At 39.8% G+C, this 21,903-nt stretch overlaps 1 protein-coding gene across 2 annotated transcripts; it reads right to left on the bottom strand.

Moving 5' to 3' along the window:
* Positions 1 to 1,811: 1,811 nt before the first annotated feature.
* LOC104424606 (paladin) lies at positions 1,812 to 13,202 on the bottom strand. 2 transcript variants are annotated; one of them, XM_039306187.1, is made up of 19 exons: positions 12,581 to 13,202; positions 11,809 to 11,940; positions 11,220 to 11,291; positions 10,764 to 10,834; positions 10,534 to 10,642; positions 10,355 to 10,453; positions 9,501 to 9,636; positions 8,859 to 8,992; positions 8,719 to 8,778; positions 8,330 to 8,565; positions 7,218 to 7,647; positions 6,366 to 6,689; positions 5,653 to 6,252; positions 5,369 to 5,542; positions 4,222 to 4,449; positions 3,853 to 4,136; positions 3,036 to 3,317; positions 2,632 to 2,754; positions 1,812 to 2,228 (listed from the first exon to the last, which is right to left on the bottom strand). In XM_039306187.1, exons 1-19 carry the CDS (start codon positions 12,728 to 12,730, stop codon positions 2,096 to 2,098), a joined length of 3,777 nt encoding a protein of 1,258 aa, XP_039162121.1. In that variant the 5' UTR covers positions 12,731 to 13,202; the 3' UTR covers positions 1,812 to 2,095. The 2 variants fall into 2 exon arrangements, with proteins under 2 accessions (XP_039162121.1, XP_010035360.2); XM_010037058.3 differs by having other exon boundaries at positions 9,510 to 9,636; positions 10,543 to 10,642.
* Between the last annotated feature and the right edge of the window lie 8,701 nt (positions 13,203 to 21,903).

The raw sequence follows: 21,903 nt of genomic DNA, 5'->3' as shown, positions 1-21,903 counted from the left end.
TGAGTCAATTCGGATAATTTTAGCTAGAAATCGCTAACGTGAAGGCAATGTTGATGTGGATATTTTTATCAATATTAATTTGTTTGTAATTTTTTATTAATTTTTCTTTTCTTATCTTTTTTTCTTCCTCTTTTTTTTTTTTTTTTTGGTTACCATGGTGGCTGGTGACGATTGCTGGAGCTTGCCAGACAATTGCTGGAGCTCACCAGTCACTAGTCGAGGCCTTCATGGCCATGGGCGAGGCCATGGCCACTTTCACCCATAGCTAGCAGAGGTCTTGGCGAGGTTGGCCTCACCCCTTGGTTGTGCCTCGTGTAGTCTGGGCGAGGCTAGCAAGCTATTGGCAAAAGGCCGCCATGGCCTTGACAGCCAAAGGCTTGGCCACGGCCATGACGGCCTCTTTTAGAGACCAACAAGCTCCAATGACCCTTGCACGGCACCGTGGGAAACCAAAAATAATAATAGTAATGAAGGAAAAGAAAAGAAAAGAAAAAAATTAATAAAAACTTAGAAAAATACTAAAGTTTGTTAAAAAATGTCCATATCAACGCCATGTAAAATGACAAACGTCCATGTCAACCATTCTTGTTAGAGATAGTTAGGATGATTTTGTTGGTATTTTGTATTATCAAGATTGTGTGAATATCTCTATTTGATTGTGGGCATCTTGATTAATATATTATCTTATTTAGTCATTTCATATAACTTATAAATAGGCTTATGTAATCTTCATTATGATTTATCAAATTATAAATAATTTCTCTCTTACGCAAAAAAAAAGAAAATGAGATTTTATGAAATCACTACCAACTATTTTAAAAACTTAAGTTATTAAATGAAAGTGTGGTTTAATATTTAATTATTTTAACACTCTCACGTGTAAGCTGGATTTTAGCTTTAATCTAAAGTATGGAAATGTATAATTGAGAAGGTAAATAGGGCCTTTAAAAGATTTGAACTCGGGATTTTCTACTTTTATAGAATTTTGTGAGACTACTACCGATTATTTTAAAAGTTTCAGTCAATTTTGACTGAATGGACTCAATGAAAAGACTTATGATTAAATTAACGTAAATAAAAATTTATAACTTAACTCGAAAAAATAAAACATGTTTAGAAATTTATAGATAATTTTCTCTATAATATGATGATGATCCAAATTCCAAAGTCACCGACAATGTCCTTGGTGCTTCCATTTTTTATTTTTGGGAGGGGGCGTGGCGTGGGGGTAGGAGGGTGTCAAGGGTATCTGAAGGTATGCCTAAGCAAGAACACGCAATCAAGATCCTAAATATAAGAGGGGACGCGATACGGTCAATCGTGCACATAACACTATCTAGCGGACATGATGCCGATGCATTGGCTCATAATCTCCAAGTAAAACTAGAATATCAAGTGCCAAGATCTTCGCCAAGATCTTCACGTGTTCCGCATTCCATAGGCAAAACCACGGTTTTATCCCAGCTCTCCTCTCGCCCCCTTTTCACTCCATCCTAGTTACTGGGGTCACTCTTCTGCCGCATTAATGCACCTCAAGACTTATCTACTCCACACTGAGAAATCCGGAGAACCGATTTGAAAGTAAGACGGCCATGGGAGGAAACATTACCTTCGGTCGAAGCCCAACGAGAATCAATCATAGGACTCTGACACGATTTTACAGTGAAAAGAAATAAGGTTCAACTTGTAGAACAGGTAACACATGGTTAAGGGCCACCAGCAGAAAAAGGAGATCTTTCGGTTCCCTCCTAAAATAATCCGCACAAAAGCTCAAAGAACAAAACAAGTAGTACACCCCGACAGTGAAATGCTTTGAGTAATGGTGTCAACATTCATTTTTCCTAATCTCCCATAATAAACAGGTCACTGTTCAACAACGACAATACATGATTAAGCACCTGCACCCACATTTTATATATACATCTAACGGGAAAGATATACCGAGCAAGAATGTTTCTTGTAAATTGCATTTTCCTAGACATTTTTCCTTATCTCTACAGGTCCACAATGAGAAGAGAGAATGATACACATATCTATATAGCAACTAATTTACTATACAACACATCCTCTAACAAGGCCACTCAGCCTTCAAAATCTATCTATCTATTCTCAGGTTATTACAGAGATGTCCAAGTTCAGGTCTTGCATCCATCCAAGCTGTAAATGTTGTTGCAGGTGCGGAAGCGCAATAGAGATATGACTGGAACGTGATGAGGTAAAAATATCTCCTGCAAAAACAAGACATTGCCCCATCATCAATTCTTCATGCACACGACTAGGCACAAGAGAATCCAAATTCCACTCCCAAACAGCGGACAGCAGCATGAGGACAGTAATACGGATCACAAAAGCATCAAACACTTGTTTACTCTATGAAAAAAAATATAAAAAATTTCCCCCTCGTCTTCTTGATTTTACAGGTCCATGGGGCAACAATCCAAGAGGCCATCGTGTTAGGACATAATTCAAGAGTGAAATCCTGTAGGCGGGTTCACAAAAGCAATGCTGGACAGGTTTGATATGATTCGAGAACAGGAACGCCAAATGAAGCAGTAATGAACACAGCCATGGCTTGCAAGCCAAGAACAAACAAACAAAATCAAACATGCCTTAAGCCCTCTGAAAGAATACCTTAAAGCCTTTATGCCCATGTCCATGAGATATGATCGCTTTTCATCGTCACAGTCAGACAACTTTTCCAATTCCTTCCTATAGTCAAGAATATCATCTTGTAAATGCCCAGCACCTGCACATCTGTTTAAACCATATATAATTAGCATCATGAGGAACTAAAAATATGAAGAAAGAAAATGATGAGAAAGATAAGTCAAAAATGAACTTAAACACTGTAGAAGTATGTTTCCCTAAGAGACAGCCAACTATTTTCAGTTATTCCTGAGAAAATGGACAGAACACATTCCTTTGCGAATATGTGCTAACATGCAAGCAACCTCACAGCATTCACCCTGGCTCGTGCTTAAATAGCTATTCAGTGTCAGTAGAAACAAGAATCTGTCCCCTAGATGAGAATATACCTATTGATTATAGTGTCGACATCTGCTTTGCTCTTCGGACCATATTCGAGAACTCTTGTAAGGTTCAGTATGTCTCCATAATCATCCATCTTGAGTGCCTCATCATCAGAAGTCCTACATAAGTTCTCTCCAGCTGCAGAGTATAACTTCTTATCAGCCGGCAGTTGTGGGGTCTTTGTATCACAGTTGGTCTCTGCCTTAAGTTTAATACAAGTAATTGCCATTGCATATGCCACCCCTCCAAAGCCTGTATGAGAAACATAAAGGTAACAGCCAGCAGAGCTGCAGGAAAAAAAATTGTCTCAGTTTCACGAGTTTTTTTTTCTGTATTAAGAAAATAAAAAGGAACAATATTAAGAAGCCTTTCCATGATCCACATAAAGTGGAACATACTATATAAGAAAAATTTAGTACCGGTGTCATTACAATCACTAGCTAATCACAATAAAGTTAGTAATGTAAGGCAATTTGCCACCACCACTGTGTTCCACATTATGAAGCCTTGAGTCAACATTTAATCAAAGAGAAGAAAACTGAAGTTTCCTCAAATTTTTAGTACTTGAATCGACTTTCCAAGAAGTTCTACTTCCGAGGCATTTATCCCAAAATCAAGGACACAAAGTTACCTTTTTTTTTACTTTTTTTCTTTTTTTTCAGTTGCCATTTATGAGGAATATTTATTGCAGCTTACCCAGTGCTTTTAGGCATCCTTTAACACTTTGCTATTTTAAGCAAATCCATCAACAAAATGCGCAGGCAGCAAACTTGTGACCTGGATCAGATTTAGAGAGGCTGTAAGCCAAGAATCGGCACTTACTCATCTTTGCAGGATTGGAGAGCATCAACATCAGAAGCTAAAGCTTCTCTCTCTCTGGTCAATGGTATCCTCCTGTATGCGATATTATAACCTTCATCCTTCAGAGAAGCATACACTTCAGCTGGTGTCTTAATATCATCAGTCAGGATGTTCTTCCAGTATCCTGTGACACTTGACTGATGTGATGTGGTGTTATATTCTTCATGATGTAAAAGCATTTGCCCACTGGACTGCCTGACCTCAAATAATATATCTTCTTTGAGCCGTGCTTCCATGTGTTCCACCTGCACAAAAATCAGCTATATTTAAGAGTCACCTTTACTTATGTCTAATTTATAGAACAATGGATGTGTGACTGAGATAACACACCACTGAGCCAGTAATTCCGGCATGCTTAAGTGTATCGACAGGTTTATTCAATTCCCTGAGGACAAATGGCATGCCATTAATGTAAACAACTGCCTCTTCCCTAAGATCAGTTATTATCACTTTCCGAGATGTTACTCCTGCAGCGGGTTTGGCACCAAGATATGCTAACATCTCCTTTGCACCATCAATTGTTGGAGTTGCCATGCTAAACACAGGGTACCCATCCACCTAAAGCAAATACAGATGTTAGCTTGAAAATAATGGCCAAGTTATATTTCAAGACATGTTTCTCACATTATGAGCTAATCATAATAGCATTCATGCAAGTTTTGCTTAAGTATACCCATAGAGAAAGGATTAGGCTTTTCGACTTGGAAAAGGAACTGGAGCTTAGCCAGCCTTTAGCCCATCTTTCATGAATCAGTCCAGAGACCCACAGTTGACCACGTTGGTCACACCATGAATAAATCACTGAGACAAGAGAAATGCTGAGTTTAACAAATGGAGGGGAAATACAGTGAATGTCAGAGATATTAAAGTTGCTTCCCTCAGGGCCCAGAAAGGTTAGTCGAAGCTTTTCCTATAATAAGTGCTTCATGTCGCAATAAACCATATACGTCCATCTCAAAGAGGAGGCAATGTAACGACTGCTTTAGTTTGAACTTGTTGATGACCTCAACGTTTGAAAAAATAGTGAAGGTACATTGAATGCAGACTAGCATAAAGACAAAGATGTTCAGTGGCACACCATAGACAAGACTAATTCAGGTCAAAGTCAAACTCTAGCATACTACATCTCTATGTACAATTTTTTCATTTTCAAACAATCATACTGTAATACCAAATCTCACATGAAGCACTAACTATTCTGGTTATGCTTTAAGCAAAATTTCAAGACAAGAAATAACTTGAATTAATTAACAAAGCTTTTAGAGTTCAAGCAAATTCAACATATACAAAGAGAGCTAAACTATCCATGTTTGGGCTCAATGCTTTAGGGGTTCATGCTTTCACATTGGACACACCACTAAAGAAAAGTTTATGGACAGCATAATTCCGCAAGCATATGGTACTGTTGGTAATGCTGACCCCATCCGTCATAATGTATATAAAAGTTCAACTTTGACAATCTGGTTCTACAACATACCTTGTAAACAGGTGGTGCACCATCAATCTGTATGTGGCTAGAAGTTCTCTGACCAGGGAAGAAGTACTTTTTGAGGATGGAGCCTTTGCCCAAGACAGAACCATTACGAGATTTGACAATGGCCTCCATTACTGCATCTCCATGTTGGGACTCTTGAGACACTCTCAGCTCCTCCTGAATATTAAAATCAAAAGAATTAGATCACCATGAGACAAAAATGCAAGAGGATTATCAAAATCTTAATTTGCCATTCATTCATTAAATGAGAGAAGGTTACAACATACAGGAATGGAGAAAAATCGTCCAGGCCTTAATCTGATACTCCATTTCATTGCTTGAACTTCTGGTCTCTGATGTTGCCAAGTCTTAAATGTCATTCTCATTTCTCCTTGTCCACAAAAACCATCAAATGCTTCACTCCCAAGATATGCTGCAAAGGCAATCAGGCGGAAGTATCTCTCCAAATACTCAGCACCGCGATTCAGTGCCACTTGCCTATCTCTAGGTTCAACATGTTGGTTGAATACCTTTCTGTACTCTAAAACAGCTTGACGTATGTTTTGCAGAGCAGAACATCTGTCAATGATAGCATCTAAGGCTTCACGGCACTCCAAACCATTATCAAACAGTCTTGTTATCTTCCCTAGTAGTACAATATCATTTATGCCAAAAGCACGACCTTGTTCCTCGCTAAGCTTCTCTTTAGACACTGGAGAAGTAGAAGCAGCACCATTTCCATTAATTTCCTCACCATTTGAGGTGCCATCATCCACCTCTTCCTGCTTCGCATCAGCAAACAGGATTTTAATTGGTCTACCATAGTCAATTCTGAGTTTTAGAAGGCAAGCAATCACAGTTCCTGTTGTCGTCCTTCCTCTGCCCATCTATGAAGGCCACATAGACAATAAGATAATATGAGGAAAAATCAGCAAATAGCTCGTTACGGTTGATTAAATTCCTAGTTACAAAAACTCAAAGAAGCAGCTTGAAGTCTAACCTGGCAATTGAAAACAAAAGATATGTCCTTGGAAGCAGAAGAAATGTTCATTGCCAATTTGTCGAAGTCGAAACCTTTCAAAACTTCACCATCAGTTATGGGCACTCGTGCATACTTAATGGGGAAGCCATCGGATTCCAAGTTTTCAAACACTTCAAGAGGTGTCTGTACAGAAGAAGAATCTACATGTTCCCAAGCATCAAATATCTGCCCTTTCTCTGTTTCATGAATAACCATGATAGCACCCCCATATGTTTCAGCTTCTCTAAGAATGTCTTCTTTTAACCGAGCTTCCATTTTCTCCACTCTCTCTCGATCGATTCCCTGAATGCACATCAGTTTATTACAATCAAGAAAGTGAAGGAAGACTCAACACCAAAGAAAATATGGGCTTGACTACCACCTGTGAAATAACATTGCTTGAAAATAAATACATATCACGACGATTCCCGTAGAGATGAATATTAGACAGCTAATAAGAGTCTCATAGATATTAAATGTAAGAGACAGTAGTAGTCACCTGTCACAACTCAGTAGAAAACTCCAACTCATAGCGAACAAGTTTTTTATTAAGAAACCAATATATAATTGTTCTAGACACTCTTTTTCCAGTGATGATGCATGTTTGTTGTGCTTGCGTGTGTGCATATGTGTACATGTGGCTGATCTGTGCATTACACTAATCCTGGAAGGATCTTTATTGATATGCAATTCATTACAAGAGGCATTTCATTGCTATGCAACCCATTACAATGGTCAGATCCATCAGAGGAAGATGTTAATCAAGAGATTGTCAATATTCACTGGTTGTAATGCAGCATGCAGAATGATGTGCGAGAAAGTTACTTATACCGAGTATTCCAGCATATTCTTGAATGGTCTCTCTACTTCACGAAGAACAAATGGCTTTCCATTGATGTAAATCACAGGTTCTTCTCTCATATTATGCCAAAAGACAGGGCGACCACATATGCCACTACCAATCCTCTGTATGACTGATCTTATGCCATCAATAGTAGGATTTGCAACTCCATAAACAGGAAACCCAGGAACTTCTCTGAAATTGGGGGCACCCTCCACTCGCTCTGGTAAACTTTGGTTTTGACAACCAGGACAATGATCACTTTTCAAAACAGTTTGACTGCCAAGAACCTCCCCAGTTCTCCTGGCAGCAACCACACCCATCTCATAAGGTCGGCCATCAGCTGATTCAGCCATCTTCATAAGAGATGGTTCCAAACTTGTATATCCAAGTGCACCCATTGGGTCCCTTCTGAGCAATCTACAAAAACCAATGTTACAGAAGGTGGAGGCCATCAGACTTGTTGATATTAGAAACACTGCCCATAGAAAGGCCCATAATGCTTGTATAATCACGATTGGAATAAGAGCTATTAGTTATTTCAGGAAGATGCCATGATAATATTTGTTCCAGATCGAAACTCGATTTGTACAGTTAATGCCTCATTTGCTCGGTGCAGTTTCACCTTCAACAGCCTAGTAATAAATGAAATACCCTAAATTATACAAAGGAACATTGAGCATGATGAGAAAAACTGTCGTAATATCAGTTATGCAATCAAAAAGCCTACCCAGATGCTGGGATGAGCGAGTGAACCAATCATATTCCAGCTAAGGTCAAACTCAAAGCTGACCCAGTAAAATGACTGATAGAGATATGCTTCTGCCCAATGCAAGAAGGCAGAAACTTGGAAACTGAAAGGTATGCAGTAAACTTTCCTATCCAAAAAGAGAGATCCACGTCAAACTGACACTATCCCGACCTTAAGAAAAGGTTAACAAATGAACAGTGAAACTTAACTTTTCTCTGACAATTCAATTTATAGGCATGCATGCATCTGACCAAAAGGTTTAAGATTTCATTCAATTTCACATCATTGTATTTGTCTCCAGCAGAACCTTCAATCTGAATGTCCAAATGTGACATAAAATCAATATTTTACCTGCGAATTATGCTATAAAGTTCTGGTCTTGCTTTCATCCACTCAGCAAAAGTACAACGACCCAAAGAACTAGAGCGCAACGACTCTCTTTCTGAATGGATGTACACAGCAAAACATATGAGATAGTAGTATCTCTCCAAGTATTCTACAAAAGTTGAAAGTGATGCCTCCCTCTTCATCTCATCAGGTTGACGTAAAATATTATTGCGATTGGTGGCGATGGCCTCACGTAAATTCTGCGAACAAATTTCACGCAGTAGTTTAGAAAAAATTGAAAGCCTAACTGAACTCATGGAGATCTTATGCAAAGTATAAATCAGTCAAATCAGGAATCTAATGGACATATACAGGCTCCGCGAAATGCATTAGGTGACTTTGTGACGACATACCTGCATGGATGCACACTTGTCGATGACTTTGTCGACCTGTCTTTTACCTTCAACACCACCCTAAACCAATAATATTAGTTGAAAACCTAATCCAATCTATGAATCAGCCACAGGATGAGAAAAGAGGTAACGCCAGTTACCTCTAAAACCCGAATCAAGCTTCTTATGACTGCATATTCTCCTCTTGGAATTGCCTCCTCTGAATTTGGCAAATTGACCGTCACATCAGAACCAGAATCTAAAACCCTTCCAATTGAGTTGGTCCTTGGAATACCTTCACACCAAAAAAAAGGAACAATCACTTAAAAGGGTGTATGAGAGAGAGAGAGAGAGAGAGTAACATTGCAGAGAAGGCATCTAAACAGAGGGATCCTTGTGCATTGGGAGAGTTATAACCCATGACATGAGCTTAGGAAGTTAAAATTAAACTATATCATTTTAGAGCCAAGGAAAACGATGGACTTTAAGTTACTCTTCAGCTTATTATCAAGGACCGCGTTGTCCTCACCATCTGTCCAGCAATTGGGACACAAAATGAAACCATGGTTTTATAGGGATAATCAGAGAGACATCAACCTAAGTTTAAGTGGCAAGCTTAATTTAAAAACAAAAGATACAGTAACCCATTTCATGTGACTTTTCTTCCTGGAAGCATGTAATAATATTTTGCCAATACCATTACTCACCTGATAATCGAAAATCTAGACAAATACTAAATATTGAATCAAGATTAATAATTGTTCAGTTTTCCTAATGCCATGAAGATTATGCATTAAACTAACAAGGACTACCAGAATCTCCGATCTGGTTGAGGTAGATCAGAGTTGCAATCACCATGCCAGTGGTTGTCCTTCCACGCCCCATTTGGCAGTTGAAAATTATCTCCGTGTTTACATCAACTCGAGAAATTTTTTCAACCTAAAATTATGAAGGAAAATGGGATGGAAGTCAATATCAGCGATCCAAGTGCAGAAAAAGCGTTTACAGAGATCATATCTATAGCACCATTACCATAGCACATGGTGAAATACAAGCAATCGAATTATCAGTCAGTATTTCACAGCTGTTTGAAACATACTCTGGACTGATAGTTCGCACTGTCTAAACTAGGTTTGACTCTGCCTATTCACTAAAAACATGCACAGGCACCACATATTAGTGTTTTTGCAGTCATATACACCAATATGCTTCACTGAGCGAAGGAACTATGTCCCAAACAACTATCCATCTAGCACAAAGGTATCATATTCCCTCACTTTCTAGCCCTATATAACTTTGGAAAGACCTAAAGACAAGAACTGGTAAATATAACAAGATCTCTAACATATGCATGCACTGAATTACAACTCAGAGATAGTATGGAAGCGAACATTATGAGGAGGCTCTGAGAAGATTCAATATTACATCAACTAAAACATAAGCTGTCTCGCTATTCTAGGCAAAGCTCAGTCATGTAAGCCACATGCAGTTATTCTGGTATATTTTGAAAGATGTCCTCCCTTCTGGTCACTTGAAATACAAAAAAACAGAGAAACTTCCATGAATCGGGTGAATATAATTTAGTAACCACTCACACTCATTAAACAGTAAGTATTTCATCCAAAGAAGCAAACGAAATTTAAAACATCTTACTTACCAAATCATCAATATCTTGTTCCTCTGGTGACTTTTCATCAGTTAAGGGAACTCGTTCATAGTCCACAAGGTACCCTTCATCATGCAATTCCTGGTACACCTGTGTCAAAGAAATAACAGTGAGACCATTAATAAGAAAATGGAAGCACTTGTTGTCCTCTAGCAATAAGTCTGACATACATATGATACCTCGAGTGGGGTCTTCACAGAATCACGGGACACGGGTTCCCACTGGTCCACAATCTGATAGTCTGGCAGTTCATCAGTGACAAGGATCTTATTTCCATATCTGCTAAGTCAAAATTCGCAATAGGGATATGCTATTATGGAGATTATCAAATGATTGTACTGTCAAGAAAACCCACGATTACTAAAATCAGCGAACGGTGCTGTGATGAGAAAGTATGCACCTTGCTGCCTCCATCATGATATCTTCTTTCAGTCTATCCTCCATTTGTTCAACCCTATCCCTGTTGATTCCCTAATAAGATTCAGATGGACAGGTATAAAAAGCAAAACATGAATCAGAATGTTGCTACAAAATCTGCAACATCAATACATTTTTAAAAAATAAACAAGGATTCGTAATATATTACGGATATAAGCTAAAATCAATCAGGTTAGAAGACACAACATCCAATCAATTCAGCAATTTGATTACCTAAATATGAGCTCTAGAGTAATTGGGATTCACAGCTTCCTCATCTTTCCACATATATAAGGAGATCTCTCGGCATGTGAAGCAATGACAACAATGACAAAGCCAGCAGAACAATAGCAAAACCAGCATACATGGCAATCATTTGATCATGCAGTAACGGTAGAGCACCTAATTGAAAATGGCGTATCTTGACAGCATAACATACCGTCAATTCAAGATTAGAAAGTGGCTTTTCCTCATCACGCAAAACAAAGGGTCGTCCGTTAATGTATATAACCTGTTCAAAAGGTAAAGAAAATCGATAAGCTTCACAAACACTGCATTCTGCTACTTGCAACAATATGCAACGGACAACTGTCTCACTTGTGGGGTCCAACTAATAAAGATTTAAGAAGTATCAACCAAACGGTTATTGTGCAACAGTTTATGACAGCATCAGAATCCATTGTTTCCACTGATTTTTGGACAAACAAGAACATGAACAAAAGAAGCCATGAGCGAGGAACAACCTGCCACGTGGTGTGATGCAATCAAGGAGGATATTAACTCCATGGACAAAATTAATGTTCGTTTGTCCCTCCAATATTTTCCAATTCCATCTCTAAAAATCAAAAATTGGGGGAGGGGTTTGGTTGGGGTTTGGGGGAGGGACAACGAGTCACATGCAAGGCGTGGCAATTACACAAAAGGCATACCTGACTCATACATCGGCGATGCAACTCAAAGAAAACATAGCTACCAGACACAAAACAAAACATTAATTGGAACACTTTGGCCCCTTTAGATGCACTTACCGGTTCCTCGCGCAGACTAATCCAGAGAACTCTTACTCCCTTCCCATCAATTTGGGCACCGATATGCTTAAGAACATTCCTTATCCCATCAATGGTTGGAATTGCCACGCCATGGACGTGCAACGAATCAGCCTGTGGAAAGTCCCCAGCAGATGAGAACACGATACAAATTACGCACTACTAGTCACATTAATTACTGTGCGCAGAGAATTGCCAAAACCACCGACAGACAGATTAATTGTAGTGCTCCGCCTCATATAAAATCAGGTCAACCCCTACCTACACTACATAAAGTTAATCATCTCCTTGTAAATGAGCCACCGCACAGCATGACAAAACTAATGACAAGATAGACATTCCAAATCGGCGTCACAAAAGAGAATCAATCGGCCCATAACTCTATGAAATCTTACGTAATTAATGTCACCAGTCGGTAATCGACTTATAAATGCATTTTAAGAACCACATTCCTCTCTCCAAAAATAAGCCAGCCTACCAGACCAGAAAACCAACCACCTCACAGAACATTCCAATCAGCTAAGAGAAACTAATTCTCCGCGACACAAACTAACAGAATAGTAATCCGATCGCCGCCTACACGAAAGCTATCAACTTAGGAGACAAAAGACCGATCGGTAATCCACGCATGCACAAGGCGCAGTCGCAGCGGCGCTTATCGCATCGTCGAGAGAAAATGCGCGAAATGCAAATAAATAAATAAAAAAAAAAGAAAAAAAAATAGCGAAGGAAAGGGAGAAAGGGCCTTGTAAACCTGACGATAGTTAGGAGCGCCGTCGATCTGCGGGGAGAGGCGCTTGTTCTGGCACCCAGGGAAGTGGTCGCTCTTGAGAATCGTCTTCTTCCCCAGCACAGAACCTCCCCGCAACTTCATCACCAGCTCGGGCTCCTTCGGCATCGACATGGCTCATCTACACTTCACAAAAACCACCACCGAAAAAAAAAACCAAAAAAAAAAACAAGGCAGGCAGGCAGCCAGCTACGGTTTCACCACCCGCGCGCGCGAGCTCCTGCACACGCAGCGCACGGAGCAGAGGCGAGCGCGAGAGCTCGAGAACGAGTCCCCCCTCCCCTCGCGCGGCCTACGCCGTCGCCGTCAATCGGACAGGCTCCCCGCCGGCCGCGTGGCGGAAAACGGCAGCCCGAATGCCGACGGACGAGACGGAGACGCAGGCAGAGAGAGAGAGAGCGGCGGGAGCAGAGGGGAGTGCGAGAGCGGGAGGCGGCGGCGGCGGCGGCGGCGGTGGCGGCGGGAAGCGGAATGCGAGGGAGGAGAGCGAAGGCGACGAGATGATGAATTGCAGAGAGCAAAGGAGGGGAGGAAGAAGGGAGGAGACGGCAAGAGATTAGAGTACGATTGAGCGCGATTGGGATTGTCCTTGCGCGAACAACGAAGCAAGGACCTCCTCTGGGGTTTTATCTCTCCCTTTTTTTTTAATTTCTTTTCTCTCTTTTTTTCCCTCTCTTTTTCTCTTTTTTTCTGTTTTCTTTTTTCTTTTTTCTTTTTTTGGCGTGGGGTTTTTGCTTTTTACGATATCGCGCATGGCTGGAGTTCCTATCGCGGGCCAAACATGCGAACGTGTATTGCGTGAGACGTGACAGAGGAGCCCGGATGATGCGAAATCTCTTTGCCACCAACGGAAAAGGAAGGAATAGTCGCATTTCAATGATCAAACACATGTTCCGACCCAAAAAAAAAAAATCATAATATATATTTATATGCGACCGAGGAAAATGTTCGAAATTTTATTGGTACATGCATTTTAAGGAGGCCTGAGTTATGGACATTGCTTAAATTTCCTTCTCATAGTTTCTTTAGACATTGATCGAAAACTTTAGAGTAGGTAATGGAGCGTACTGAGTTTTTTCTTTCTCTCTCCCTTCAGGGCCGACAGTCCTTCTAAATTGGGCGTGCTTGATGAATAATGTCTTCTGCCTCGGCATCTTTTTCATTCTTTCCTCAACTAACACGGGGCCGAACGTGTTGTCGCCATCATCCGTAGAGGGAGCGGTGAAAAGAAGCATTGAATAAGTAGGGAAAGGAAATGATTCTCGATCACTCGATTTCTTTCGAGAGAAAAAAGATACGTCAGATCATCGTCATTATAATTAACACTTTATTTAGTGATGAAAACTATGATTTATGATAACAAATCTACATGAAAATGGTTTGGAGGTTGAAACCTTTCTTGGATGTTACTTTACTTATATAATAGAAAAAGAAATTTGGGTCAAGCTATATCTTTATATTTATCTATCACAATTGGCAGACTTCATTTTTTTATTGTTAAAAAAATGGAAGAAAAGAATATTCCTTTTTTCTTCTTCTCCTTCTTTCTTTACCTATATCTCTGTATATAATAGAAAAGGAGATATGGGTCGAGCCGTATCTCTATTTTTATCTATCACAATTGGCGCACTCCATTTTTTCTATTTTTGAAAAAAGGAAGAAAAGAATATTCCTTTTTTCTTCCTCTCCTCCATCCTTTATTTATTTATTATTGAAAGAAGCGCGTATGGGGAGCAGCGGATATTCTGTGCAGGAAGCCTGGCGGATACCCGACCGCCCATCACAAGCCGCCACCTAACGCTCCGCCCTCGGATTCGGATACCTCCGCCCCGTCTCTCTCTCTCTCTCTCTCTCTCTCTCTCTCTCGTATTTCGTGTCTAAAATCGAACTTTATGCCAAAATAGCCACGCCAGAAACGTGCTTCTCCGACCATCTTCGGTCCCTTCCGGACAAAAGAACTTTTTAGTTTGACCTCTCTCTTTTTTTCTCCTCTTTCAATCCGAACGATTCACGTTCACCCTCCAAAGGGATAAAAAAGAAGACCCATCTAAAGTCCCAAATTAAAAAACTAACCACGTTTTGCTTGCACATGAGTGACCACGTGGCAAAAGCGACGATCGAAGTGGCTTTTACTGGCAAGGGCTTCTTGCTTTGTCGACAGATCTTTGACCGATGTATGCGAGCTGGACAGCTATTTACACGTCTATCGACATATAAACGGGTGGAAAAAGACGGGTTACATCAACACGGTCAAAGCGATTATCCTCGAAAGAGACGGATTTGCAATTGATGCTAAGGAGATGATTCCCTTAAGCCATAATTGGTTAGGACATCTGGCTTTCACAATTGGTTTGGCTCCTTCTCCTTCGTGGGTCTCCCCCTTGTCGACGTCACGCGCATCACCATGTCAAATCTGTGTTCCCACTTCGGAGAATATTTTTTTTTCAGAGATTGGGGGTTCTAAGTAGTGCGCCTTTCGCGTCATCGGGTCTTTTAATTAAAAAAGGCTTTTGAAAAAGAGGACTCTTGCGTCCAATGGATTGGCCCCGAGCATTTCCAAAAGAGTCACTTACTAGGTATGAGATTTGTTGATCCAAAAGAGACCTGATGAGGCCATTGTTTTTCTACCACAAGACCTTATGAGATACGTAAGGTAGTCGTGTAAAAGCAAAAGAGAAAAAGAAGGAAAAATCAACTTTGTATTTGCCCTAAAGAAGATTAATGTAAGGACACGGGAAGAATTAATAAAATATAGAGTGAACGCACAACTATGACACGATGAGTTGTCACGGATTAACGTGTTCTTGAAAGCAAATCAATTCTCTAACATGTGAAAGAAGAGTGGCGATTATTTAAAAGAATTGATGTGTGCTGAGGACACGATTTTGCCATGTTAACAAGAACCATCAGGCGAGAAATTGTATTATATAGCATGCCATTATATGGAACAAGGACAGGCCACGAGTATTGATATTCTTCTGTGCGGTTCGAATGCATCTAAAGCATGACCCTACAATTCCTGATCCTATCGAGAATAGAATACGTAAGAAACGTGAACAATTGAACATCAATCCTTGTCTCACGACAAACCATATGGGCCGACCCGACGCTTAGAGAGCACATAAGGACAAGTCTACGTTGAACAGAGCTTAGATCATCTGGAACACGCCAAAAAAACGCATAGATATAGAAAGGTTCTTATGTGGAATGATAGCCATAAGCACAAGACGTCTTATTTATTTATTTGTTTAATTAAGGCTAAACTATTAGCAAACAACCATCCAGGGGATGAGCAATTGAGCATTGAGCTTTCTACTTCATTTTTCTATTCTCTTTTGGCATTCCAAACCTTAAATTGACTAATCATAAGAAAATTTAAACTAAAATGTGAAAAATGAAAAATTTACAACTAAATTTGCAAACTCTTGATAAATTTAAGACTTTTTGGATAATTATTTCTCGAAAAGCTTTCGATATTTTGGTTGCTCGTTGCCACGTGAAAAGCACCAAACTGAGTACACATTCCCTTCTCAGTTTGTCGGCAAAATGATTGGAAAGTGTCAGTTAGACCCTCATCTCCTGCGTAGAGTATAGTTTCCCATGCGACTTTGTAACCAAGGGTCGTGGCGGCAACCTTGCAATTAGCCTAGCAATTAAAGATGACTAGTGATAGGCCGCAGTCGTTGCCGAAGTAAATAGAAGTTTGCTGCAATAGAATGCTTCCCTTTCAAGAATTAGATCACGTCGGGTTAGGCGTCTTTAGTAAAACGTGATTCAGATTATAATTGTATTTATCAGCTAGAGTGCTATCAGAAGCCAGCTTCCAAAACTGAAGAACCCAATTATTAAAGGGAAAAAAGAAGAAACAAGCTCCGATAGCTGCTTCATAGAATATAGTTACCTGCTGCAACTGTTTTAAAAGGAAATGTTACTCTCGAAGTTCCGTTTCAAGCCAAGAAAGATCGCACACAACAGCCAATGGACACATCATGTGACTATCTATAAACCAATGCAAAAATGACACAAACCAGAAGCTTCCAATGACATGCAGTGGTCACTCACCACATCTCAGCCCATTGGGCAAAAATGGGTATCTGAAATGACTGGCCATAGTCATTCACGTGGTATCTTACAAGAGCAGTACTGAAGAAAGCCCTAGCGATCCTTTCTGGGACCATGCTAGATTGCATACGACAGCCAGTTATTCAACATGTGACTATCTACAAATCAAAGCGAAAGTAACACTAAAACAAGAACCTTCCAATGCCATGCATTGGTCACTCACCACATATCTCAGCCCATTGGCAAATATAGGCATCTGAAATGACTGGCTATATTCATTCGGGCTTATCTAACAAGAGCAATAATGAAGAAAGCCCTAGTGATCCTTTTTGGGACTATGAAAGCTTTATCTTATTTTATTTTACATTACAAAGTAAAACATTAGAAATCGAGTATCCATAGCAGTCGGACGCACATCCAAATTATTCAAGTACAGTCAATCTCTTCGTCAGTTTGGTGAGTTATTGTACCAGTATCCTTCCAGCCGTGTTATTGTCATGATAGTGCTGTAAAGCCTCATTTATGTTCTTGAGAGCCTTGTCATACGATATAAAACCGATGAACCAGAATTCATAACCATCTCTCGTGACAACCTGGATGTACTTTTCAGTAGGATTCAACCTGTTTGAAGAGGACTAACAGTGCTCAACTGATTGAGCAGCAGAACCACCTACGCAATCAATCAGGATGAAAGCACGTTAAGAACTGATGGTGGGAGAGTGAAGCTCAGCGGAGCTTGACAAATTTTTTCTGGGTGTGTTTCACTACATTCAGATACTTCATGCTTAAATAAGAATAAAATGACAAAAAAAAATGATCCAAGTTTCGGTGAAGTAGTACAGTCAATGAGTAAAATGAAGGTCCTTTCCAATGAAGGTTCTCCAAAGAGGGGCAACCACAAGACTACTCGGGCCAGTCACAAGAGGGGAAACGAAAATCATAACTCAGGCTATGAATTTGTAATGCATTAAAAACTTATCATGATTCAGACATAAGTTCAGTGCTTACCCATTTGAAATAGCAATCCTAGAGTAAATGCAATTATAGGAAGATTGGAAAAGGTCACCTTATAATACATCCACTGTTGTTGTCCTGACGGAGAGTATTGGCAAAGAGGGTTATCACTGCAGAAGGAGAGTCTCTTGTTTGACAAATACAATGTCCCAATGACAGGCCCAGTGGAAGTGGATAGATAGCAAGTATATGCCTTCAGGAGCTTCTCTCTGGCGAGAATCTCAAATGTCTGCTGAAATACCTTATCCTGTCCCCCTCTCGCAAGCACTTTTGTCCCCCGAGCCGGCGAGCCATTCTTTGCGTACGTGATGCTAGGGTTGGTTCTTCTTGTTTCACACAAACATAGCACAATTACAAATTGGTTGAGGTCAGGCATAAATAGAGTTCTTAACATCACAATTCCATCGATTGAAAACCGTGAGGAGACAAGAATCAAAGAAAGTACGGGCTTTGTCTCTCACAAGTCACAAATAAACTAAAGAACAGACAACAAGCCAAAACCAAGCTTATCTAGCTGCTGCAGTGCTTCCTATTACAGGACAAAGCTAATTTTTCTTCTTTACAGGAAAAAGGCGAAGAGCGAAGAGGTGATCATTTATCTAGTCCAACATTCAGTCATGCAAAGAGCCCGATGGGTCTGGATGGCTTTAGAAAATTATGGACAACAAAGTATGTCCTCCACAAAAGTGCCATGTCACACATTTGGCAATTTGTTGTAAGTAGGAATCGACATAGATTAGCAAAACAATAAGCCCTGAAGATAGCACCGCACATTAGAGTTGAATCTCCCCTACATAAATAATCAAGGGACTTGATCCACTCAACAGCTAATTGGCGGATTGAATACACAGATCATGAAGCATGTATGTTAGTTCCTAGGTGGTGACTGAAATCGAACCGATTCCTAAACCACGTCAATGAAAGACAAGGTGCCAAACTCTATGGATTGAATATTCACATCCACAACATTTGCTTACGTTGCAGAAACTGAGAAAAGATATATATATGCAAGCAAGCAATCAGGTACGTGTCCACAACAAATTCAAAATGTTCCTAACTGATTATACAGACATATATTGCGAGCAAAAATTGTAGAGAGAACTTACGGTGATGCCAGACATTGTCCGCGAGCATCTCTGCTTTTCGCGTAGCGTCTTCGAACCTCTTCCCACACCGGTTCAACATGCCGCATATCCTGTCCATCGGACCTGCAAACACCGGCAAAGCGTCGAGCTTTGCCTCATTTGTATAAATATCAGTTGGACACGTCACCCGGGGAAGCTTTGCCTCATTTGTATAAATATCAGTTGGACACGTCACCCGGGGGCACTGCGCACCGGCGAGTTCCGGCTCGTTTTCCTCTTCTTCTTTTTCCCGCCTAATTCTTCTTCTTCATCTTCATCGCAGCTCCCACAGGAGGCAAAGCGCAGAGCTCGGCCCCCGATCGCACCTCTCCTGGATCGCCCCGATCGGATCGCACCTCTCCTCGAGTCTGCGCTTGCCGCCTCCTCAAGCGATTTGCGCCTCCTCACATTCCTCCGCCAGGTCGTTGTTTCCTTCTCGAGCAATCCTCCTCGGCTGCTGTGTGTTCGGTCGTGTTTCCCTCTTTTTCCCGCCCTTACTTTGAATCTAATAAAGTGAATAGATCAAGCACGTCCGAACTTGAGCCTTGAGTCATTGTGCTCTGTTTTGCATAATGAGTATATATGCTCAAACAAAATCGTTTTCCTCTTCTTCTTTTTCCCGCCTAATTATTCTTCTTCTTCGTCGCGGCTCCCACAGGAGGCAGAGCGCAGAGCTCGGCCCCGATCGCACCTCTCTGGATTGCCCGATCGGAACTCAAGACTAAACATGTCCTGCCCAAATGTTCTAAGTTCCTTTCCTTTCATAAAACTCAAGTTTTTTTTTATTTATTTTAATTAAAACTAAACTAAATTCTCTCCCTAATAATTATTAATTTTTTTATTTGATAAATGTAAATTATTTTGAATTAATTTTTTTGGGTAAATTTAAGTCATGCCGTGCCCTTCTAATGATAAAAAAAAAATGGTATAGTTTTTCTTTGCATTGCTACCCTTGGAAAGTTATTTTGATTTGTACAATGTATGTTTATATCTTATAATGTGAGGATTTTGTGATGAATTTAGTCAAGAACTTGAATAATTTCCCTCTTGCCCTCTTGCTTCAGGTGGTCTAGCATTCATCTAATATTTTATTTCTTGTTCTCCAGGGTTTTCTTGTGAACAAAGATGTAGACGTCTTGTCTTAGGTAAGGTCATTAAATTTCTCTCCCTACTAATTATTAATTATTTTATTTGAAGAATTTATTTTGATTAATAACTATAAGCTAAATTATTTTGAATTAATTTTTTTGGGTAAATTTAAGAAGACTAAACATGTCCATTTCCATAATTCAAAAACTCTTTGAATTAATTTTTTTTGGGGTAAATTTAAGTCATACCGTGCCCAATGTTCTAAGTAGAGCACCCTCTACAATCCTGTCATGTGGGCTCTACCCACAATGGCAAGTATAGAACTATGTTTTGTGGCGGCTTCCATGATAATATCGAACATGAATCTGTAATGGATGAATCTGTATTAATAATATTAAGGCATATGATGAAGACATTGGGGACAGACATCTAAGCCTAGATCAATGCATACACGGAAATTCATTGTAACTTTGGCAGAGGTATCAAACGAAGCTCAAATTTTATGAATATCACATCAAGTCACAGACAAGATATTATCGAACATGAATCTGTATAATCTATTAATAATGTATGAGTAATGCACACAAGCAACTCACTTGTTTCTTTTCTCCACCAAAATCTTTTCGAGGAGGGAAAGTGTTGTAAATTTTTAGTGATAATCTGGGATTGGTTGTCGGTGAGTGACACATTCGGATCATTCGGATCCGGAATCTCGATGTTAAATTGCTGGCACAAGTAATGGAAGAGGGACATCTCATGTTGTGTGATGTGTATGTATATATTGTTCATTATGTCCTGAAATTAAGAAAAAGATAAGAAAGATCATAATAGGAAACAATAACAAGGCGGGCACAATTTACAAATAACAAGATGGGCACAATTTACAATTTACTATTGATGAAGACTACCTTCTGGGACATGTCTCCCATTATAATCTTGGCGTCATATTTTTTGCCCTCCTTGACTGCCATGGAAAATTCAGAATCCGGATTGTTAAGTACAGCTTTTCTATCCTTCAACAGTTGTGTAGTAGGTTTCTTATCATTAATAACCTCTTTCACCTCTAGTCTTGATCTCTGAAAAAGAAAATTTCAAGTATCAAGTAGCCTATTTGATGTTAGCAAATGTCAAGTATCAAGTAGCCTCACAGGTTTTACACCTAACATAAACAGATTGGATCTGTTTATCTCATTAGTCTCATTGTTCTTCGTTAATAACTCAATGGAAAATAACGGCTTGTGAGTAAGGAATTTAATACTCTCCATGAGGATCACCTACATAAAGCAGCCCGACCCAACTCAAAAGTCTGTAAATGCAACTACAATCTACTGAGGCAGAAGCATAAGATGCAAGGTGCAGTAAAAAAATCCATAAAGATAATAGAGTCACTAAGTCTATGGTGATCTAGGATGAATACTCTTCATAGTTTTAACAATTACATCGAGTCCAATCAATAAAGCATTGCCCACTACTCCAAGGAAAGGAGTAGTCCCTTTGATACTTCCTAAGGAATGTATCTATCCAGTAGCTCAAAATTAGATACCAGAATCAACACAATACAGCACAATACAGATAAAAATGCAAATGCATACTTGTTTCCACTGGTCTTAAAGAGCCAAACGCAACCGAACACATAGCAGCCGAGGAGGATTGCTCGAGAAGGAAACAACGATGAACATGATTTACCTACTAAGCTCTGCGCTTTGCCTCCTTGGCTGCTGCCCTCCTTGGCTGCTGTGTGTTTGTTCGTGTTTGGCTCTTTAAGACTAGTGGAAACAAGTATGCATTAGCATTTTTATCTGTATTGTGCTGTATTGTGCTGATTATGGTATTTAATTTTGAGCTGCAGGATAGATACATTCCTTAGGGAGTATCAAAGTGACTACTCATTTCCTTGGAGTAGTGGGCAATGTTTTATTGATTGGACTCGATATAATTGTTAAAACTATGAAAAGTATTCATCCTAGATCACCATAGACTTAGTGACTCTATTATCTT

This window comes from Eucalyptus grandis, chromosome 2 (genome assembly GCF_016545825.1).
Source record: "Eucalyptus grandis isolate ANBG69807.140 chromosome 2, ASM1654582v1, whole genome shotgun sequence".
Lineage (NCBI taxonomy): Eukaryota > Viridiplantae > Streptophyta > Magnoliopsida > Myrtales > Myrtaceae > Eucalyptus > Eucalyptus grandis.
The sequence above is the reverse complement of the archived record's forward strand: the minus strand, read 5'-3'. Positions and strand labels throughout refer to the sequence as shown.

Bases quoted from the DNA above. Each gene is read 5' to 3' on its own strand.
- LOC104424606 (XM_039306187.1), bottom strand. From the start codon at position 12,730: ATGTCGATGCCGAAGGAGCCCGAGCTGGTGATGAAGTTGCGGGGAGGT. The intron at 8,993-9,500 runs GTTAGTTTAATG...TTTGGTGTGAAG, and splicing joins CGGAGATTCTGGTAGTCCTT to GTATTCCAAGGACCAACTCA. The intron at 2,229-2,631 runs GTATTCTTTCAG...TTGTTTTTGCAG, and splicing joins ATGGGCATAAAGGCTTTAAG to GAGATATTTTTACCTCATCA.